The sequence below is a fragment of the Pezoporus wallicus genome, unplaced genomic scaffold (assembly GCF_028554395.1).
Source record: "Pezoporus wallicus isolate ANWC-B61680 ecotype Strahan unplaced genomic scaffold, APGP_CSIRO_Pwel_v1 scaffold_11491, whole genome shotgun sequence".
In the NCBI taxonomy this organism is placed as follows: Eukaryota; Metazoa; Chordata; class Aves; order Psittaciformes; family Psittacidae; genus Pezoporus; species Pezoporus wallicus.
The window spans coordinates 4513217-4537652 of NW_026642649.1; the positions used below are offsets into that span (position 1 = coordinate 4513217).

At 43.0% G+C, this 24436-nt stretch overlaps 1 protein-coding gene across 2 annotated transcripts in view; it reads right to left on the bottom strand.

Annotated features, from left to right (window-relative positions):
- The window catches only part of TMEM108 (transmembrane protein 108), a 150883-nt gene that overhangs the window by 82021 nt on the left and 44426 nt on the right, over nucleotides 1-24436 (bottom strand). For both annotated transcript variants that reach the window (XM_057431575.1, XM_057431573.1), the window contains exon 2: nucleotides 1224-1305. In XM_057431575.1, coding sequence (XP_057287558.1) covers nucleotides 1224-1263 — 40 coding nt within the window. In that variant the 5' untranslated portion in view covers nucleotides 1264-1305. The remainder of the gene's footprint in view (nucleotides 1-1223; nucleotides 1306-24436) is intronic.

Genomic DNA, 24436 nt, shown 5'->3' on the forward strand with positions numbered 1-24436 from the left:
CTCTCCCTCTTCCGTTTCAGTGTTTCGCTATATTCTGTCTAGATCTTCTACATATTACCTTAAAAAAGTAATTTAAAGCAGCAGGGATAGCAATGGGGAATGATGCCAAGCAGGGAAGCATGGAATTAAAAAACTACAGGAAGACCCAACACTGTGATGGGTTGGATGTGGAGTATAACTTCCTTTGGTCCTACCATCTTATTAGAGATGTATTTAGTTTAGTATTTTCTTTACAATAACCCTAACATTGGTCCAGCAGCTGAGATCAACATAGAAATAAGTTAACTATTCAACACATAAAACATGAGACAAAGTACTCTGGCTCCCCAGCTGTTGTAAAACTGCTGTCAGTGGGCTTCTGTTTAGAGCCCTCCCTGAGGAACTCTACCCTCATAGCACCGCAGCCAACCTCTGGAGCCAAAGGTGTGCTCTGGACACATCAAAGGTTGGGTAGACACATCTGGCCTAGCTCTATGCTTATGGGAGCAAAACAATCTTGGGTGCACCTCCAGAATCAACCCTTGGATGCCATGAAGACACAGCTGAGTTTCTCCTATGTTATAGGAGAAGCTGTAACTAAGAATAGGAACACTAGTCAATCTAGCAGAGCAAAACAATCTCCCACGTTATACCCTGATGGCAGTAAGTAAAGCCAAGATACAGTATTAACTAGATTTCTGTAACAGTGCCTAAAATATTTGTTACACTTACCTTTCACACATGCCAATAAAAGCAATGGTCCTTGCATTACTCATTCCATGCATGCTAAGCCAAAACTTAATAAAAAGAAACTAGTCATCTCAGGAAGTGACATAGGATTTAGGTCTGCATGAGTCTGGAGCTCCCCTCTCTCATTCATAGATACTGAGAGACCATCACCAGACGTGCCAAGTGGGATGGGTTCCTTCTGTCTACCAAGAACTAGACAAAAACCACTGCATTATTTCTTCCAGCCACCGTCCTCTGTTTCTACATCTCACAGTCCCAAGGCACAGCAAATCACTTCTCTTGTGCAACTCTGCAGAATCAGCTGGTAGTTCAACCTGGTTTTTAAATACATCTCCAAATACCTCAGTTAACAAGGTCATTTAACTTCCATATGGCTCTCCAGGTACCTGAAGCAAGGCACATGGTTAAGTATCTCCCTGAACCGTGCCTTGCATAAATATGTAAGGATTTGAATAGTTCCTTTCTTATAGAAAGAAAAATCAGTATTTACTTACTAAACAGTTGGCAATAGAGGACCTGTAAGCTTCTCTTCATGGTATCATGTGGTCCTGCTGGTCTGCCAGTTTATTCATGATTCTGTCCGAAAAAAATCAAAAGGAGAAGAAAATGATTTATTGCAGAAGATACACGCTATTGTTACACCTATTGATCACAAAATAATATGAAGCTTCACAGGAAAATGGTATTGATTAGCAATGGGAAATTGCCTAAATGAGCTTTGCTTGACTTAATTCTCCAACAGAGTGGCAGTGAAGGGTAGAGCTATGGCCAAAAAGGGGAAGAATTCTCAAGACTATACAAAATACACGCACTGAGGATTACTTTCACGTCGTGCCTCTGACTTGATAAAATCAGTATCACAAGAGGCTTTGTAGTTTGGAGAAAGGGTCCTCAGTGGAGGAGCAAATGCAGCTTTGTCCTGGCAACTGTTAGCATCATGCTAGCCAGCTCATCACCTCCTGGCCTACCCCAGCAGCTACCTGGGCTGAAAGCTAGAGCTGCAGCAACTGGAGAATCCTCTCTGTGTTCTCCTAAAGTGGTGTTCATCTATCTTGGTGTAGGTGGGAATCTCGTAACTCTTGTAACTGACTGAAAATGGGATATAGCAAAAATATCCGACCATCCCACCTTTTCCCACCTGGGGAGTCACTAACAACATTTTATGTGGCCTCTAGTTTTCAGGACAACATAATTTCATCTTCTGAACTCCTGGAGACATTTCTGAGTCATTCTAACATGCCCTCATATAAATCTTTCAGAGCCTATTTAAAATGCAATCATGAAGACATAAAATAAACAAGTAAAATGAATAAATAACACCTCTGAACTGAATAAATGATGAACAGTTTGTGAAAACAGAACTATGTTTGACTTCTCTGGGGAAGCCTCAAAAGGATCGTGACTTTTCTTGCCCGAGTTCTGCAACAAGAGATGCTTGGGTTTTGTTAAGTTATTAGACATGGAAATTCATGTACACAGACGTGGGTTTTGGCTCTTTCATGCTTTCCTTTGCATTTAAAATTGGACCTTAAAAACATTTGTGTAACCTGCAGAAATGTCAGGGTTTGCAAGGTGTGCTCTCCTAAATGAAAGCAACCCTCTGGACAGAGCCTTGGGTGGCATGGTTTAGTGTGAGGTGTCCCTGCCTGTGGCATGGGGCTGGAGCTGGATGATCTTAAGGTCCTTTCCAACCCAAACCATTCCGTGATTGTATAGTTCTATAAATAAAGGCCTAATTCTGACTTTGGGGTGTTTTTTCTCTATAAAGCCAGTTCCAGTTTGTACTCAAATCAACCTCAGTCTAGAAAGACCCATCTTCAACAGGTAAGTTGGTGAAAATTTGTTTGCAGAAAATGTGTCACATGTCTAGCCTGTGTGCAAAATATCAGCTAAGCATTTGGTGTCAGAAATGGACACTTTTTAGTGCACAATATTTCATGTATAGTTTATCTTACATGGGATGATGAATAGATGTGTGAAATCCCTCTGGATGGGTAGCAATACTGTCTTCCACAGTAAGTGATCCCCTCAACAGCTAAATTAAAGAGAACAATGAAGACATAATGATGAATAGAAGACAAAAGAGTCCAAAAGAGCTGACAGCTCCCAGCCATTCATTATGTCTCATGGGAATAAAAATTCCTTATGGGGCCTTGAATTAAAGAAGGAATGGAGGAGAACAGAAGGTAAGCATTGAGGCAAAGCTAACAGTCAATGGACAATCCTTGTTCTTTGTGAGTTGGTCTAAGAGAAACCAGGAGAATGAAATAAAGCAGCTGAAAAAAGGGTAATCAAAAGAAGGGACAAGCAAAAGACACGCTACTTCCATCACATAAAGCGCCCAAATTTTGTCAATGATTTCTGACTGCCTTCTCTCCTCTACAGATCATGCTGGAAAGAAGAAAAAGCTGCATCACTGACAGTTTTCAACTGTATTATTCCTGCTTCTGCAAAGAGGAAAAGACACACCCAGAAGTTCTTCCATCTTCAATCCCTGTTGAATCCCCAGGGAAGAAAACACAGCCTTGATCCTTTCCATATCCTACTGTCCCATGATGTTCAACGAGTGGCTTACAAGATTGCAAGAGTAGAGCCTCCTCGCAACTCGGAGAGCTGGGACTGCCCCTAGGACTTACTCACCCAGTGTAAATTCCACCACCAAGGCCTTCACCCGCTGCTTCCCACAGGTTAGTCACTTAGAGGGTAACTGAAGCGCACCTCAACTACACAGGGGTTAAGGGCGACTTTGTGTTTCCAAGTTTGCGTGATCTGTTTCTTAATTCAGTGGCCTACTTCCACAACCCAGCTGCTCTTTTGCAAAACTGATGGCCCCAGAAGCTTTAGGGGATGCTAATAAAAACACAATTAATTTGCAGTGATAAGATTGCTCAGAGCAGGAATTCGGTGTTCTTGTTCAACATGTGCCACACTGTCTGCTGTGATTTATTTCCCACTGTGTGGAACACACAAACCACCATCACCATCATTCTTTATAACATCCTGAGTGCAGCATTTTGATAGTTATTTCCCCTTTGCCCTTAGCACTTTTAGTACTCTTTGGAATGGATCCGTCTTTGCAGATTCAAGAGCAATTCACATCTACTTCCATAATTATCCTCAGAAGTGTACACCTTCCCCTTTCCTAAGTTCTCCAAAGAATAGGATCTACCCTTAGGACATCACAGCTGATCAGAACCATGCTGGCATTGTGTACACCTGTCATATGTGCATAAGGAATAGTCAGGTAGGAGCCGAACCAGAGACAGTACCATGCTCTTCTGCATAGACAAGACTTACATCCTCTGTAATATGGATTTAGAAGCAGAGAATCTCACTCCATCCAGGAAAAAAACAACCCCAAAGCATCTCTTCTCTCTGCATCACATGGTTACAACTGAGAAGTCCCAGAGATGGAGATCAGAACAACTATAAAGCACTGGGCTGTTGAGCATCCTTCACATTCAATTTATAGTGCAAGAGACTTTATTTCTTGATTTCGTTCCTAGTTATAAAGCGTTAGCAAATCCTTTCGAAGGCAGCTCCAGTGGGACAGAAGTCTAAACATCAACTGCCCCGTTTGCTTCTTGTTCCCACGAGTGCACAGACATGACCCTATGTGTGTCTGTCTGTCTGTCTAGTTGTAGAGCAAGATGATTAAGAAGAAGCCTCTCCTTTTCATCCTTCATCTCTGTGGAGCTCTGAGGAGCTAACATCTTCCTCAGCATCAAACTGACTTAGCTATAAGGATAATTAGAATTTGGTCCTTCATATGCATTAGGGGTGGAAAGGAGAAGACCCCTGTGTGCATTTTAAAACCTTCATATGGTTGAATTCAGATGCAGTAGCATTTATGTAACAGAAGTTCCTTTGCTCCGCTTTCCTCCTACACCACGACTTAAGCTATGCAGCTTATAAGTTAGGTATTGTTTTGCTGCAGTTTTACCACACATAAAAAAATTCTTTTCCACTCTTGCCAATTAGTTCCAAATTAATTCACCATCTGGTTCCTGTGATCAAATTATTAGAGATGAAAGCTGAATGACAGTCCCACAGGTCACTGCCTATTATCTACAGTAACCTAACGCTGGTTCATTTTAAGGCATGACAGAATGCCATTAGACACCCTTACTTTACAACAAACCTATTGCTGCAGAAGGGCTTGTGGGTTCCCATCTGCCTCCTGTTGTTTAAAAAGGCTTCTTCTCTTTTCAGTGCCACGGTGCCATTTTTCCAGCTGGAGGAAGTAACTTCTGCCACTTGAATAACATGAAAATCTCTATTACCTCACAATAATATGAGATACAAACACCCTGAGCCATTCAAATCGCTGCCAGGAAATCTCACACAGGTGAATATGTGCTTTGTCAATTTACTTCCACTGGAAAACTCATAATAATATGTTAAGGCCTAGCTACATAAATATTTCCTTTAGAGTTACTTCTTTCCAGTTCCTAATGGCCATTTGAAACTTACTGTTGATGATGCAACTTTGTTGCACGTAACAATATGAAAAATGATGGATTTAAGATGAAGTTGTGCAATTTTCCAAAGTTTTCTTTATGGGTCTTACTGGAGCACACCCAAAGGAAATCTCTTCGTATCACATCAAGTTTATAATGAGCGTTTCACACTCCGCACTGTGCCCAGGAAGCATTAAGCAGTGCAAATTGTCTGCTCTTCGACAGGAAAACTTTGGAACCATTGGAAGCTCTCCTGCTAAAAGACCTCCCTGGCACACAAAACTGCACTGGTTAAGATACATCTATAACTGCTGGGAAAATAAAGAAAATATGCCTTACTCTTTCTTGTCAGTCACTGCAGGGAATGGACATAGAAACAAGCTCAATTTGCACGTCACTCTTGTTACAGCATGTTTTTCCCACATCCCCCACAGCATCCCACTGGCCTGAGGGCATCCACAGCATGGATGCAGACATTTGATTTACTCCCTCTGTAGACAGCAAGTAGATTGCCCCCTCTGAAGTCGGGTGCTTGTGACATCTATAAAACACCTCTGTTGGAAGGAAGAGACCCATCATTTATGTAGGGCAGTTTCTCTCCATTGAATTTCAATGGGCTGAAGGTCCACTGTTGATTCCAGCTCATAACACTGACACTGAGGATGGCAACATCTGTACAAAGGAATCCCAGCCAGTGCTTTGTCCAGCTACAGCAATCGCAGGGTTTATGGGGTTAACTTCTCTGCATCTGTGTTAAGCTGTTCCCTTGCTCCTATTGTGTAGGGTACACAATAAAAAGGACTTAATGTAAAGAACAGGTAAGCAAACAGCTCTGCCTGCACTGTAATAAACACTGGAGAGTCAAGGGGTGTACCTTTGTGAAGCTGCTGAAATCAGGCTTTTCACGTTATTCAGGTTGGTTAAATGTAAATACTTCAAGTAGAGAAGAAAAAAGGGTGCAAAAGAGAAGGTATTATATTCCCTCTCTTATAGTATGGTACCATATCCCTAAGGATGATTGACTGAGTCCAATTTTCAAGAGACTGGAAAGCATCAGGTGTAAACAGAGGAGTATGCATGCTCTGAAACCCAGACCAAAATACCAGTTTCATAAAGATGCTTGAGCGTTCAAAAACACAAGCAAGCGCCTTGCTGTCAAACATACCTGTATTATAGCACTGAAAACACGGTTACACAGGCCCTATGTGATTTGAAAAGAAACCTGCAGTAGAGATGGAAGCATCTCAATGTAACATTTTAACTGCAAAATCATCTTCCCTTTAGTAAACACCACAATTACCCAGCTAAACAAACAACCCTTATTCAAGCACCACAAAGGAGGCTTAATATTGCGCATCACCATTATCTGATCTACAGCGAACTAAAGATGAGAGCTAAGGAAGGAAGGTGCCTGTAATCGTTTTGACAAAAATCTCCCTCACTGGGTTTTGCCTCTGAAAACCTCAAGTATAAATAGGGTCCCTTTCAGTAACTTTCCTCAAGAGACTGTAAAGATAAAGAAGATCAACGGGATATGCAAGAAGGAAAAGGTCAAGATAAGCTAATTCAGTTTTGGACCATCTCCAGGGGAATTTCAACTGACCTCATGTAAGACAAGTACAGAAGAGGCCAGCCCACAACCCATACATTTGGCTCTCAACTCTCTGGCTAATCTCCATCTATAAAGCACAGAAGAAATAACTGCTAGTGAAGGACACCAACATAGCCCTCTTTTGACTCCATCAGATGCTGAATGCAGTCCCTAAACCCAGCCTTTCCGAAAACCAAAGCTGGGTGAGGAACAAGAGCTTCCAATCATTTCACGTTGCCCCATCAGTGTATTTTGGTTGTGACCCATCCCATTGTATCAAACAAGATCACATAATTCGGAAGAATATAAACACCTCAGTTGCCAAAAAGGTTAGATAAAAAGTAATAAATTCATTGGTGCGCTTTTGAATTGAGCACGTATATTAATGTACGTATATAGCTGGTGTTTGCTGCTTGTCTTTCCTTGTTTCCCTATTTATAGCAGCATGCCTCTCCCAGTGACAAAGGGAAAGCAAAAAAAAGAGAAAAAAATTATTAAACATGTCTGGCATTTCACCTTTTCTAAGGTGAAATCATATTAGATTTCCTATCAAAATATATGTTTAAGAATATTACCATTTCAGTTTTGGATGGATAGAGTGTTTTGAACCAGCTCTAATCATAACGTACAGCATAAGGATCTAATTTCACAATGACAGGTAATAACAGACACATACAAGTTCCCAAGATTGAAAGAAACATTTTATTATAGTTGACAAAAGCATGGCAGGAAAGCCTAACAACCTTTTGAATTCTTAACCATTCAGTCTCAATGGTGCATTAATATATTTACTAGTAACCCGTACTGTTTAGGGGTTATTTTTAAGACCACAAATTCCTAACCAAAACAACAAGGTCTACAATGGTATTTTAATAAAAATATCAGTTGGGGATTTTAAAGACATCCTCATGTGCTTGTGGAAAAGGATCTGAGGTGTTGGTCGATGAGAAACCGAACATGAGCCACTTCAGTGTGTGCTTGAGCCCAGGACCCCCCCGTGCACTGGGCTGCATCAAAAGCAGCGTGAGCAGCAGGTCAAGGGGGCGATGCTGCCCCTCTGCTCTGCTGGTATGAGACCCCACTTGCAGCACTGTGTGCAGCTCTGGTGTCCTCTGCATAAGAAGGACATGGAGCTGTTGGAGCAAGTCCAGAGGAGAAACGAGGATGCTCAGGGGCTGGAGCACCTCCTGTACGGAGACAGGCTGAGAACATTGGGGCTGTTCAGCCTGGAGAAGAGAAGCTGCGTGGAGACCTCAGAGCAGCTTCCAGTGTCTGAAGGGGGCTACAAGGATGCTGGAGAGGGACTCTTCATCAGGGACTGCAGTGATAGGACAAGGGGTGATGGGTTCAAACTGAAACAGGGGAAGTTCAGGTTATCTAAGGCAGAAGTTCTTCCCTGCGAGGATGCTGAGGTGCTGGCACAGGGTGCCCAGAGAAGCTGTGGCTGCCCCATCCCTGTCAGTGTTCAAGGCCAGGTTGGACACAGGGGCTTGCACCAACCTGCTCTAGTGGAAGGTGTCCGGGTCCACGGCAGGTGTTTTGAACTGGATGATCTTAAGATCCTTTCCAACCCTAACTATTCTATGACTGTATGATCCTCTTAGCCTCTCATGACAGGGTGACAGTTCTGGGACAATCCAGACAAACCAAACTGGTTGCTTGTTTCCTTCACACAGCTATTTTAGAGCACACATTCATCTTGGAATAAAGTCTATCGCTTCAAAGACTAAGTCTGTCTAAAGTAGCTTCTTCTATGAAATGGTAACAACCCACGCTCTAAGTAACACCTTGGGCAGATTTGGATGGATGCATAAACACATGTACGCAATCACACACCGCAAAGAACAACATGATGCCTTGACCTATGTCTCCCTGGTTAAACCTCCTGCTAACAGAGCCATTTACTACCCCTCTTATAATCAGACATTCAATATGGTAAGAAGAGAAGGGAGGTAAAATGAGCTCTGAAACATGACTGCTCTGCTTTGGAAGGCTGATCAGCATACGCTGGAAAGAAGAGTACACTCACTTAGAGCTGACATTTCATCTAAGGGTTTATTATGACTGTGTCTAGTTCAGGGGACACCATTTATTTACCCTCAACTTTCAGCCCCAGGGTTTGATGTCAAAGGAACAAGTGGCCTCCCACAGAATAAGGCCAAGCAACTGGTGACTTGGTCATAAATAACAACCCCATTTATAGGAGAATATTTCACACACATTTTGCCATAGGGGGTTGGGAATAAAATGAAAACTCTACATGGCAGCAAACAAATAGAGCCCCATAAAACCTGAGGTTTGGGGGAAGGTGGCAGGAAACAGGCTTTGCTAAGTTCCAAATTAGACATTCTTGTCCGTACAAGGTTACTGTAGTGCAAACACTGCATTTCATTTGCAAATGTATGTAGTCCTGCCTGATTCAATACAAAGAGTTTCCAAGAAAATTAAATGTCAGAGCAGTGAAGCTTATTGGGTTTACTCAATGTAAATTCACTTCTTATGCAACTCTGAATAATAATGCCCTGCTTTGTGTCAACGTGATGTCAACAACTTCAGGCTTTGGAGAGCAGGACTGAAGGCAAAAGAAGGAGAGATAAGGGCCCATCATGTGCTAACCTTACACTGTCTGAGATTTAGCTCCGCATGACAGCTCTGCAGCTTTAGAGAGGATTTAGCACTCTGATCACTGCCTTATTTTCTCCCCTTTCGCTCTGTGCAGCCAGCCAGACTGCTGCTGGGTGAACAGCTCATCTTCTCTCCTTCAAAAGGTTCAAACACTGACATATATAAAGGTGCAAGCAAGCCAAAAGAAAACACATATGAAAGAATATAGGAAACCTCAAACAGCAGCATCTGAAAACACATCCTGGTGCCAAGTAAGATTAGGCTCAGATGCACAATTTATTCTAACAGATTAGTGAAAAGTCTCATTTAGTGCTCAGAAGCATCAAGTTCTTTCTTGGACAATACCCACTGACCCTGATGGGAGCTTTGTTCCAGTACAAACCCCAGCCCTTGGCTCAGGATTTGTGAAGCAGTGCAAGCAAAGGCCACTGTTTCAAGGGGGTTGTTCTTTTCCTTCTACCAGAGGTAAGTAGCAGCATAGGCAAGAAAAGCATAAGAATCCCTGAGACTTCATGTTTGATAGGCAGATTTAATGAATTGACATTACCTCAGCTAAAATGTGCGGAGGATAACTTCAGATATTCTTTTCCCACATTGCAACTAAGATGGACTAAATCATATTCTGGGCTGTCAAGTGCAAACCCAGTACAATTCCAATGACTGCATTGCATGATGTGATTGAATATGAAAATGAACTGATGAAGGAAAAAGGGGAAGAATAGCCTGCTGTAAAGCACTGAGCAGGAAAGGACTGGGAGAGCACTGGATTATTATAGCAGGACTTTTTGTGGGTACAGACCTCAGTGAGACTCCTCTCTCATACTGAAAGCCAATGGAACCTTACTCCCATCTGTGAAAATCACCACTATCTTCCTGACCTTTTGTTTTTCTACTACAGAGAAGTCTTTCAGGGAAGCAGGGACTGCTTTCTCCTTGCCCTGTTTGAGTGCACCATGGCTTTGCTCCTGTAAGCTGTAAGAAGCTGGGGGAAACGCGTTGTCTCTTCTGAGTGCAAGTCACTTCTGAGCCATGAGTTCAGCCCTATAAGGACAGAAGATGGGAGATGCCCAGCCATAGGCGTATCATACAAGACAGTTCCCCCCTCAGCCCTGTATCAGTTCATGCAATTGAGCAATGAGGCTGCTCAGGGATGCAAAGAAAGATCCTTTTCAAATGAAATGGCAGCCTCCTCTTTTGCTTCAGGAGCCCCTACTCCCGTGGGCTACAATTCCCATGACAGAGCTACAGAAGATGGGCAACAATAAAAAGCAATGAGAGCCCTTTTGGGACATCTTTACCTGCAGTGCTAGAGTCTGTACACACTGTGACAATCCAAGTAACAAACTCACCTCCATTGGGTTTTTTGTCTGCTATCTACCCTCACTCATTGGAAAAGCTTCAGTAAGTCAAGGTCACATCAAGAAGGAACCTGCTGTTCGCTGTATCTCTGCCTTGCCACCGATGGCACAGGATAGTCCGATAAGAATGAGGTAAGAGCTTGGAGAACCACCATGGTCATGCTTAGGGCAGCTGAGAGTTGCCCTGGGGAACTGGATTCTTTCCCTGCCTCAGTGCCTGATGCCAAGGAAGTCACAAAACTCAAAGTCTGCCCAGGCAATCAACTGCATCTTCCTTGTTTGCTTAGAGCAGAGCACAAACCACCTGCGCTTTGATCTGTAGCAGCGTGGAGCAATTCCAACTGTGATGGACTCGGCGAAAGCAGACTCCAGAACAAAGGGCAACCAGATACTATCTCTGGAAAATGAGGGCACAAACATCCCAAGTTGAGCACCTAAATTAAATGTCCCTTCTTGACATTATGCTTCTGTGCCTTGTTTTCCCTGGTGTACAATGTCATTTCGCCTTACCGGCGGAGATAAATTCATTCATGTTTGTAAAGTACTCACATGCTGCAATAATGAAGCCACAGAAAGTGCTCCCCAGGAAATGAATAACTGGCTTCAAAGCTGGATCTGAATGATGTACAGTCATGGGAGGAAGGGGTGACATAATGAACTACTAAGATAAAATACAATATTGATTCATCGGAGCAGTGTTGACTGAAATCTCTCCTTATTTAAGAGAGCTTTGCTCTGCGCCCTTAACAGGCTTTTAAGTGTAACTTACACAGTTTAATTAAAACAAAAAGGAAAATGGGCAAAAAAGACCCCAGCTCAGAAAGTGCATCCCACAGCCCTACTGACACCCTTAAAACCCCCACGAGAACTGGAGTCTTTAGGCGCTCAGACCAACCCTGTCCACCTCTGTTTCTGCTGTATTGCTTCCACCTCTTCTTCAAAGTCCCTCTTCAGGTCCCCTCTGTTCCTACCCTCTCTGTCTTACCACTTGATGTCCACATTTCCTTTGTCCCTCTTCTACTTTCCCTTACATGGAGACCAAATGCCAGCCCTGTCCTTTCTTCATCATTGCAATACCGGCATCAACCACCTTGCCCAGGGTCACAACCTTCAAATCCCCAGTTTGCAGCACACTCCCTACTGACAACATCCTAGGAGCAGCCAAACTTAAGGACACATTACATGGCGAAGGATTCTTCAGACCAGAACGCAGTCTGATCTGGCAGATTTCCACTACAATCCAAAAACGTTTAACCTTGACTCCCACTATAAAAACCCCTCTTAGCTTTTGTCCCGCATCCTCCTCTCCGCCTGATAAAGCCCAGTTTCCTGCTCTGTGTTACAGAAGTCCCACAAAATAAGAGAAGTTACTGGAGTTTCATTAAACATTATTTCCCTCCCCCCTCTTTATTTTTCCCTCAGAGATTGAACTGTTTTTAGTGAAATTAAACCACTACAGCCTGAAATTCCACTTTGAATGGCAACTAAACAGTTTTACTGAGTGAGGCAGCCGGCAAACTTCACCACACTCAAGGTCAACAGAGTCCTTGCCTCTACTGTTCTACACTCAGAAAGACTCTGAGAGCTCCCAGATTACATCAGGCACTTAAGTCTTTCCAAGGGAGCAATGAAACTATCAAGAACAGAAAGTCCTGTAGATAAATGTGTTTGATTCTTCGCATACTTCCCTCCAAATAATGCAGAAAACCCTTCTGTCTGCTTTTTGCTGGACCATAGCTACTCAGAGGTGTGTTATGGATTTATCAGTGCAGAGTTCAATTCCGTTCATGTTGAAAGATATGAATGCAAATCTTGAACTGAAAAATATTTGAGGAAATTAACTACAATCGCATACAGAATACTGTATTAATTGTCTGCAAACTGAATTAAGTCTTTCATTGGGATGAAATTGGGGGAAATATTAATACATTATTTTCATTGGAAAAAAAAAACCCCTAAGTTAGAGGTTTTGAAAGAGAAAGCTGCATAACGGCAGTTGTAACATTAAGATGTCATTGTAAAAATGAATGTATGTAATGAACTCGGAAAAATAGAAACAGAAGCGCCTGATCTTTCCCTTGTTTTCTGGACATCTGCACTGGAGTTTGGCTATTGTTATTCAACTAGCTAATCATCATCTTTTGTGTGGTGTGACTGTGTGTTGACTCCGAGAGGCTAATCTGTGAAGACATCTGTTATTCAGTAGATAATAGCCCATTTCAAGTTGCAAAGCCCTGCAAGGCATTTCTGAAGAAGAAGTAGATACATCTATTCCCACCAGGTAGGGCTACAAGGAGCATGCTGTAACACAGCAGAACAAATGCTAAATGAACATGGAATGATGCAGACAAAGAGGAATTTTGGTGTTGTCTGGTAGGGTTGGGAGATAGACTGACTTTATATAAATAAAGTCACGTTTTCTTGAGAAAACAGAACCTCTTGCATCAAAGAATGGTGGGATTTGTCCTAGGGATCACAGCCCACTGGATCTATGAAGAGGGCACAGTCGGAGAAAGCAGTGGTCCACTGAATCTGATGTTCTGTTCTTGGGAAAGGTCAATATCAGACATTATGAGAGCAATGCAAATGCTTGATTATTCACTTGGAAAGAAAATCTTGCCCCCTAATAACTCATCTGTATGAACCAGTTCTCCCTGCAATCCACCAAAAATACACTACCTCTGCAGTATCCACAAATTAACTGCAGCTCTGAATAATCCTTCTCATCATGAATTTGGGAAGAAACAGGACACATCTCTATATTCGGCTGCCTAAGTAACCTAGCGCACAAAAGCTGCCTTCTGCAAGCTCCCGTTCCTTACATCTTCTTTCTGTCAGTCTTTCCCATTGTACTATGAATGCAGATGAGACCTATATATTCAGATTTATCTTCCCTAGCGTCTGTGACACTTTTACTGACAACTGTCTGCCCCTAAAGCAGGCTTGATGCGATGGGTTAACCGATGTACAGGGGGTTAGGGTTAAGCTGCTTGCTTAACAATGTTCATGCTTACTGTACTCGCCGTGTATGCTAGAACAAAAGGACATAGCTATTGTTAAGAGGTAGGGACCATGACTTGATTCCCGTCCTTTGGATGCCTAGGCTGGCTGAAATTGGCTCTGTGCTTTGGACAATGACCAAGCCTCCAGGGAGAGTGTGTAACAACTAGGGGTGAAAAGTTCAGGCCCCAGGAAGACTCGTTTACTTCATCTTGAGACCCTCGCCCACAACCACCAGGAGGCACCGCGCAAGCACAAAGGACCTTTTAGCTCATTGTAATACGAAGCGAGGATAGGATATGAATATGTATAGGCATGTTGTGCAACCTCATGCATATGTGTAACTTTAGAGGATAAATGTAAAGAGGGAAACGACGCTGAGGTGCACACGCCTTTGGGGGAGCTAGGAGCTATCCCCCATGTGCCTCAGCACTGAATAAAGCATACCTACTTTACAACTTTAACAAGTTGTGGAGTCTATCCGTATATCAGGCTGACCATGCAAATGGCATTATATATGTCAGTAGGAGGACAATGTGTATGTGTGAGCTTAAAATATGTACAGATCCTTTGTATTTAGGCTTTGGAATGGCACTAGCCAGAAACTGCAAATTCAAGGTGTTCATGGAGTTCCTTACTCCAGTTTCACCTACTCGTGCATTTTGGAGAGTCGTTGCCTAAGGAGGAATTCAAAGTTTTTCTGGCTTGTATTTTATTTACTGCCTTAATTCACAGGCCCAGAATAGTGCAGAGATAGCAAAGCTGATGCGGTGTTACCCCATCCTCTGATTAGTCAGTGGTGGAAATGCAAAACTGAAGTGACATGCGATGCTGACACTTTCTGATGGGGTGTATGTACAACCGAGGGTGTTGTTCAGTGAGACCAGTTACATGTGTTTCTGTCCCCAGTGTTTCTATTACTTTTTTTAGGCTTCAGATATTTGCCCACTCTTCTTGGATGAGAAAGTGGCATTTCAACCACAAATAAGGCTCCACCCTTTAGCATGGTGGTTAAGCTAGTTACCCAAAACCTAGGTAAGTGCTTTAACCATTACTCCACTGAGTACTCTAACATAACACTTCCCTCACTGCCGTGCTACAGCTATTTTTTTCCATTTTGTATAAATAATTAAGCTATAAAACCAGCAAAGGCCTGAACCTGAGTCTCTTGTGTGTAATGTGAGTGCCCTCACCACTGTGTGCCAGGGTGAGTTTCTCTGGTTCTCTCTGGCTATGAACACTGAACTACTTATTTGAGGCAGAGCAGCTCCAGCAGGACAAACTAAGAGACACAGACTGATTCTGCAGCCTGTTGGCTTATAATTTAGATGAAGAGAATAAACCAACACACAGAGCTTTGAAACTCAGGTAGCTATTTCCTTGCTCTATTTCTTGACTGGGACACCCAGGTCGAACCATCAACAAATAATGCTCTGGACAGCATTAAACCAAGCAATTCCCTGTTAAAAATGCACACACATTTTGTCAGAGATATTAAGCACAGGCACATGGATGCAAAGTAGCTGAGTTAACTGAAGGTCTTTTGTGTTGACAATAGTTTGGCTGCAGTAAGAGTCAAGACAGACTGCTGTAGATGATGGGCAGGTGCTTCTAAAGCTTTCGCATGTGATGGGATGATTCCAGCCAATGCTACAGTATGCTCTCATCTTGGATATACAGCATAATAAAAACTGTGTGAATAGCAGGGCTTCAAACAGCTTAAAGGTTTGGGAATGTCAGAAACTGTTGCTCCTAGATACCAACTACATGTAAAGAAGTATCTCCCCAAGGAGCCAAGAGCTCGCAGTCCTAGGCAAGACAGACACGCTCTGAACATCTGTGTTATATCTACACAGCCTTTTCCAGTTAAAGGCAAACATTTTGCTTGAAGATGTGAGTTGGCTGAAGGCAAAAACCACACAGTGTGGTGCTATGCTCCAGGGAATAAAGCCAACCTCTTCACAGAGCTTACTGGATCAAGCATAGCTAAGATAGCTACAAGGCTTCCCATTCAAGGTTGGGGTAGGAGGAAGCAAAGCGAACTCGCACTGGCCTGCAAAACGCCATCAAAGCAAGTTAATAGTCAGGAAACCCTATTCCTGGTAAGAGATTTGTCTGTAAAACATGAAGTAATAGATCTGTGTGGAAAACGAACAGATCCGGGAAGAAATGAATGATACATTCATGGCATAAACGCTCTACAGATGAAGAGGGAAACACTGGCAATTCACTAACAACAAAAATGATAAACAGCAGCAGTGTACAATACAGCACATCACACACAAACAGTGCTGCAAATATGGTTGATGAGTTTTGACCCCATCAGTGCCTATTCCTCTCTGCCAATGCAGGGCCCATGCACATTAATTCTTGCTTTGGAAGACTCCATAGTGTCTGGAGGAATTATCACCCAACTTCACAGCAGACCTGAGGCAAGGCTCCATCTCCCCTTCTTTTCAACCATCTAAAATAGATTCCAGCTTAACTGGTTAGTCCAATAGCAGATCTGGGGGACTTGAGCAGGATCAGAAAACAAACCAAGGCTTCCAGAGTCTCTGACCAGTGCTTCAGGTTAAAACTCAAGCTTCTTTTCCAAGTGGGTGTTGCAACGGAACATATACATGAGACTCCTCTCCACAATATGTCTAGAGCAACTGCAACTATGGTCCTCAGTTCAAGGCACAGTATTGCCTTGAACAGATGCTAGCACTGAAGTAAGCTCAGAGATAAAACTGATCAAAGAGCTGGGGAAATTACAAGGAACAGTTTTAATAGACAGAGGATAAACACCGCACAGACACATGTAGTATAGAGATGGCAGCAGTGGGAAGAATCAAGACAAATTAAGAAAGACAAAATATAGAGAAAATACCATAAAGGATTTCACAGTACCCAGACACATTCTGTTGCAGAACAGTCTTCCAAGACAAGTGACGTGAGTAGAGCCAGTATGTTATAAAATAAATAGGCAAAATACTTGGAAATATACTGCCAGACACAACAGTTTCACAGGAGATTTGTGATTGAATAGCCCATGTCTCTCTCCAGCTTCCACGTTTCTATGCTATCACAATCAGTTCAGTTCTTCACTTGCTTTTCACTTCACAAGAAACATTAAAATGAAATCTGGAGACACTGCTTGAAATTGCAAACAAAGATCAATTAGCATTTCTCACCATACAATTTATTACCTTTCTTCTTCATGGTCTTCGTCATGCCCTTAAGTGCCACGCTGATTTACTACACTGGTCTACTTAATTACCTCTAGTGCTTTATCTCAGAAGCGATACTATTCTTAGCTGCTTCTTTATTGGCAGTACTGCATTCAGAGGGACCATCCCATCATCGGTTTCAAAGCTATAGCAGCAAGTCCAGATCCACAGTTTATAAACAAGAGACACACTTCAAGAATCTGGGGGACAAGATACTGCTGTAAATTACAGAAAGCCAGTTCCAAGGTTGGTGAGAGCCAGCTGTGAATGCGTTCAGGCTGGAAATCACAAGTTAGTCACTGAGCAGCAGAGATTTCAGCCTGCAACAGTGGAATAAAAACCCCTTCATTTTTTCAGCTGGAGCTCAGTGGGTCTGTCAAAGGGTGATGGATACAGCAGCTGTGACAGAAGAGGACTGGGTTCCAGGTCTGTGCTTCCCTTTTCAGGGAAAGGCTGTTTTGTTAAGCCAAGCCAACTAAAAATGTCTCGTGTTTTTGCTACTCGCGCTCCTACATAACAGTACTTCACAGCACACGTGAAACGCAAGTAGAAAACCACATGAATTAAAAGTGGAAGAGAAAGATACTTGAAATCCAAAGAGAAGGCTCAAGTACCTAACTTCTTATTAAAAAAAGTAATTTGTACATTCAATGAGACAGATTCCTGCAGTCCAAACCCACCGTTGGCAATAGAATGGAGTCTCCTGTGATGTTTGCTGTGAAGAATCTTGCTCAGAACTGAAGAGTCTCAGATAATGGTTCAATAGCCTCCCTAGCACACACAATCACAGAATAGCTAGGGGTGGAAAGGACCTTATGATCATCCAGTTCCAACCCCCTGCCATGGGCAGGGACACCTCACACTAAACCATGTCACCCAAGGCTCCATATATTGTTCATACTTAAAAGTCCACATTTGCCAAAAGATAACAAAACCTTTCTGCAAGACGTGATGAGAGAGACCTCTCGTCACCTGGATTCAGGCTACGTGTTGACTCCTGCACAAAAGCTGCTTGTTTATTACTGGACACTGCATAAGGAAGGGTAACCAAGGTAATGGGCTATGTGTTCATGAAGGAGAGAAAACATATTAGGGAGCTCACACCAAACCAGCTTTGAAAGAAGAAGTGGGTTTGTCTCCTGTCAGAATTCAGGGCAAATACAAAGCCGTTTCTTAAGTTACTCTTCATTTCCACATGCATTCTTCTTTGTGCCGATTGCTGCTTCTCTCTCTAACGGGAAAGTGCCCATGTCAGAAATGAGAGACATGGTGTAACTGCAAATAAAAGTTAATTACTGTGGAAATTCCACTCCAGCGCTTTAATTAAAGCCTGACAAATGTATCATGGACCCCAGGCACCAGCGTGGAGTACACCCATTAGAGAGATTACTCCTCTTTCTACGGCCTCCCATGCTAACACAAAGGAAATATCAATCATGCCAGAAAATGGCTTTTCCAAATCAAAGATGCTGGGAATTATTCTATTACCTTTCTTGGAGATGATTTTCAGAGTTGCTGAGAGGGATTTTTATGCAAGAAAGCAGCACGTTAGAGTAAATTTTTGCTTAATTGCTAGGTTAAATTGCAGCTTTTCTTTTAGGAGAAGTGGCAGCTGGTGAGCCCCTTCTATAAACCTACATTTCCTCTGTAACTTTCTGATGTGTAAATAGGTATGCAGGAGACAAACAGCTTCAAAATGACATGTGATGAAAAGAAGCAGAGGACATAGAGATGCTTGGAGTGATTTTCCCATGGGGAAAACTGCAGTGGACCCCCACCCAGGATTCTTTAGGGAGCCCATGTGTGGTTTTGCTGCCACCCAAAACCAGCCTGCTGAAAAGAAATATTCCCACTAAAGTCCTCACTATGAGCAGTCTGGGATGTGTTGTTTCCTCTCACAACACCCGACAATATCACTTACTCTTTTGGGCTCTAACCCTCTAGCCGTGTGAGGCCACCATATAGCTAAGAGTCAGAGGGGCTTGCTTTCAGATACACTTTATTGCTCCAACTGCAATTATTTCCACTATCTGCTGAGCACCCAGAAGTAGTGAACGATGCTGACAAGCTATTACAGTAAAAGAGCCAGGCATTTTTGCCTTTATTTGCTTAATATTTAAGGCTTGGTTTCGCAGGTGATGGATAAGTAAAGGGAAATCTGCTCAGATCTCAAGAGCTGTTCTGTTACTCCTTTGGCTGCTGAGATGTTTAAATAAGGAACTTTCCTTTTCACAGCCCAGGCTCTCCCTCCCTCTTTGATCCTGAAGCAATAATCCCATATTTATGAGATTATTCTCGTTGCCATGGAAATTAACAATGTAAAAAATTCACTATAACTATCAGAGGCGTTATCATTTCCCTATAAGCAGGCAGGATGCAGTGCTCTTGAAAGACAAACGTTTTCCTGACACCTCTGCCTACCCCTACCATCCTACACACACAGCACAGCACAAGAACCAAAAGACACCCGTGCCGTGTACAGCGCAGCACAGCTTTGGGTATGGCGAGGTTCCCTATACAGATCAAACTCACACTTCTAGTTTAACATTACAGGACTACTTTTAGGACTGTGAGGAAAGATCCTTCCCATGCCAATGCCCCAGCAGACTTCACCTGTGGCACCATCAAGTCCTACAGAAAACCAGAGGCAGAAGTCTGCAACAGTTCTGATTACAGGACTCCACCCTAACAAAGTAGAAGTCTAAAATCACCTGCTCCTCTCCCCATAAAGTCCAATTTGAGATCACTAAAAGTACTTCCAGTTTCTTTGCATATGCACCAAACTGCCCCATACCCCATGAAATGGGACTTCAGCATTTCAGCATCATCCTACAGTGAGATACTACTTAGCAATGCTGACTGGCAGATGTCGCTGTCTTTAGCAAACCTGCAACCCATTCAGGAACAAAAGTACCCCCAGAGCATCCTCCTCTCGCCTTGCATATGCCGGTGGCAGGTAAATTATACCACCCATAGCAAAGTTCTTCCTCAATTAAGTATTGGTTTAAACACCTTATTTTGTCTGTAAATTTACTCTTGGCTTGCAGAATTGCTATCCAGAGAAAGGATGGAAAGCCAGGATTCAGGAAACTGTACAGCCTTTGAATGTGAAAACTATACAGCTAGATCCCAGTGAGCCCGACTTATGGGAGTCAGTGACAGAATTTGCACAAAGCTCCCCAAATACGCAAAAGCAAACTCCAAAAGCATTTAGATCAACCCCTTGTTCTGATGAGCTCGCTCCTTCACAGTGATCCCATGCTTGTGCCAGGGCTGGGGATAAAACTGAATTCCTTCTCCCAGCTCCTTTGCACTAAATCCGTAACGCAACCCCCTTCCAGGCTGAGCAAGGTGTGAGTAAAGTTACAATCGCACAACAACACTGCCTACATCTTTTTGGTTACATGTCTGGTTTAATAACGTCATATTCCTAAAGGACATGGACGGAAAACACAGGATTTCAACCCCAATACAACTTCACATGCAAAGCTTTGTTACTTCTCTCCTTTGCTATTTTCTCAGGTCTGACCTAAAGAGACCAAGAGAAGTAAAACTCCACTCCAGTTCTTCAATGCATTTACAACACAGACAACATTTCAAGCCAACTGTGATGATGGCTGTTATGACATGGACATCTGTTTGCTGAGCCTGGCACATTTCTTTCCTTACAAATGAAAGGGTCGAGAGAAGCAGACAGTTTTTAACCATCTTTATGGATTTCAACTGACACTAATACTCAAAAAAAAAAGACACAATCTATAGTCTGGTTTTTTTTGTTTTTTTTTAATTTTGGTGGTATTAAAAATAGATATTTTAGCTAAAGGGAAGTAGAAACAGTTTCTTGTCCGAAGTTTGTAAGATTTCCTAGTGAACTGAGAGCAGATAGGTTTTGTTGCACATCTCTGAAGGCAAAAGAAGGAGGTAACACTGAGTGACAATTCATATGACTGCCTCTAGGTATTAACATCACAGTTATCCAGTTTTCTGACCATTCCCATGAGCACACAGAGAAAAGGGTATTGACAATTGCAGTTCACAGTACCCATCACCCTTCTATTACAGGCATAGGTTGTACCTGGCTGCTGGAGAGGCTTTAAGCCAATTGTTTAGAGATGATGTTTGCAGCTGACAAATACAGATTTCTTTTCCTCCCTTGCAATTTACTTCTTCACTTGAATGTTTTCTTCCTTGTTCTTTCCAGAAAGCTGTTGCAAGCTCCAACTCAGACAAGGTATTGAACAGAAGCTAAGAAACCTACTGCTAACAGGTTCGTGTAGAATGACCATCACAGACTACAGCAGCTACAGCAATAGGGCTTTAGGCACCAAACCTATTGCTGGCACTAAAGGGATACCGCAGTTCACTAGCAACAGCGGCAAACCCATGGCCTGCCTGGACAATCATCACTGGAAGTAACTGTGCTGGGTTTTTAAAGGATGCTGCAGAGTCTCTCTACTCATATGGATGGCTGCAGACATGAAGAACTCTGTGCTGCTTATTCCTTAGGCTTCCTTCTTTGTTGACCAGGTGCTGATCCACCCACCACCCAGTAGAAAAGACAACATCTCTCTCCCTTGCCCAAGTAAAAGCTGTTTGGCTAAGCAGAAGCTCCATGTACCTGGGGTGCTGAGCCAGAGCCACCCCTGAGTACTGAATTCACATGATGCAAAGAACCATTTGAAGGGGACAAATTACTTTCCTGAAACAAAAAGACCCCCTATGCTCAGAGGAGACACATTTGTCTGTGTTTACAAACCTTCCCCCAGCCAAGCTGTGATACCTGAACATGAATACACTGCAATTCTGATAAGAGATAAAGATTCATGTCTCCCCTCTGGCAGGTTAAAACCATTCCCCCTACACCCTTGTCACAAGTCTCTCTCCAGATTTCTTGTTGGCCCCTTTAGATTTCCCTTTTCCCGAGGGAAATCCCTCCAGACATTGTTTTAGAAGAGCTTACAAATCAGCTCTTTTTTTTTTCCCCTCTGGTTGCCACTATTCCTTAGCAACAAAGCTGGTGTGCTGAACGTGGCTCTGCTGTAACACATTCCAGAAATAACTAGCAGGGCTGGCATTGTTTAGGCTAACAGAGGAAAGTTAATGGGGTCGTTTGCTATGTGTTAGTGCTCTCCACCTCCTGACCACCTGCACGTCCCTGGGACAATCCAAGAAACACCCATGTACAGTCCTGTGCGTACCTAAATATACAGATGTGTATTTAAAGTGTATTTATAAGGGAAGATTTTTCACAACTGTTACGTGGGGGATGCAGAGGAAGATGGAGGAAGAGAAAACAAAGAGAAAACAAAGGGTTTTTTCTGTCTCTTGATAGAGTAAGAGTCCTACGGAAGTCCAAGGTACCTTCCCCTCCCACCCAAGTGCTCTAGAGGGGCCAGGAAGAACCCATGTCCTTGCCCTTCATACAGCATGAGAACCACCCTCTCCCCAGATCTGCAAACCCTATTCCCCACAAGTGTGGAGACCTTGCAGAAAGGAGCTTACACCGTGTTCCCACATCCCTCCATCTTCCCAACAGCATGGACACAGCGTTAAGTATCTTCTGACGAAGCTCGTTGCATTTTGAATTCCCAGGCTTGCTGTAAGTTACACCTAAGAGGTCAAACCCCAAAGCTCTGAGCCACCAGAAGTACTCACTATGCAAGCTTCACATGCAGCGACAAAATGCCGTTAAAGGCACTGCAACATCAGTTGTCTGCGCACAACATCATGTTGCAATGGCTCTGTCATCAAGCAAATAGACTCAAACTATGACACTACACGAACAAAGATGTACGGGTAAGAACTGAGTAAACATGTCTGAAATTCAGGAGAACATAGCCAGGGTGCTGGCAAGTAGCACTTCATCAATTTGAGCTAATGGCACCATCTGAGGCTCTTCTCTCAGTGTTTTCCATGTATCAGAGCTGCTGCCAACATGCTACTATTACACTGAATGGTACCATGGTCCATTGAATTTAAGGTCAAAATGGGGCAGAAAACCCAGCAGATTTAGACCTCTTTTGATTTGGTTTTTAGAAGTTCTAGGATAAATCATTCCCTGACACCTTCAGCCCAACAGAAGACAGTGGAAAGCAGATCACACCAACTGACCACAGCACGAACCGAAAAGTTCAATATACCTCCTGTCACCAGCCAAAAGGCTCCCTTTCTGCTCTGACACACACGATGCCTCAGGTGCAAGCTAGCCTATCGCTTACAAACCCCCTCGTTTTTAATGTTACACATTCACCTCTTCATGAGAGTTTGATACTTCAGCACCAATGAACCCATACAAGGCATGGATTAATGCACCACTGGCGCACAGCTCGGGTAGGCACAAATCATTCAGCCTTTCTCAAGGTGCTTCACCACATGCCTCGGGTATGTCCAGGGGGCTGTGATGCACTCTGAGTGTCCAAATTGCTACACATAGCTCTTCGCTGTATGTAACCCCCAGCACTTCATTGCTAAGACAACAGACTCTGCTGTGATGGTGCCTCCAGGCTTGCAGCTAAAACAGGGCAGCGTGCTGGGTGCCCACAGGCTTAGGGGCACCCGGAACTCCGGTGGCCATGAACCAGTTAACACACAAATCAGCTTATAAATTAAAAGCTAGCTGTTAAAAATCTCCTCTTCTGACAACCTTCAATTACAAAGACTTGCTCTATTCACACCCAAATTAAATGTAAAAATCTGACTCTCAACTGCTAATTAGCCATAGAGGATACAGTTGCATTTCTGTTATGGCATATTATACTTTCTGTTAATTGTTATTTACTCGCACTGTTTTGAAAGCACCTCTTGATATCTAGCGGTGTTAAATGCATCTTTGTAAGACTTCAGTCAAGGTTCAGGCATCTTTTTGGGAGAACAGACGCTGGAAAAATAAAATACCAGCTCTTTGTTTGGTCAAAGTCAATGTATGTCTACTGCCATCAGTGGAGCCACACTGATTTTTATACATGCTCGAAATCCACCCCAATATTGCTTAGACCTATTAAAGACAGACCAAGCAGACCCAAAAGTGGTTGAAAGTGGTAGCAGTGAAGATGGAAGGAGATAAAAAGAGGGGTGTGTGTGTGGGGGGGGTTATAGGGAGGAGGAATCTAAACCACTGTTTTTTATTTACAAAGAAGGAAAGAACCCAACACACTAAGGATTCAATCTTGTGGTGACCTTTTCCTTCACTGGAGCTTTGCAAGTTAGCAGCAAAAGGCAAAACCAGCAATGGTAAAAGAGCTGAATCTTTTCTGTATCACACGGAGGGTTGTTAACGTAAGTAGCATTAGCATCTCCTGAAACCTGCTTCTCTGTTCTGATGATCTACTCCTTGGCTTACGCATTTAACTAAGCCAGTACTCAGCACTCCCCTCCCCATGAGCAAAGTCAAAGCTCTAAACAGCACTGCTTACTGCCTTAATATGTGCTACTTTTTATACTTGTGCTAATTACAGAAATAAA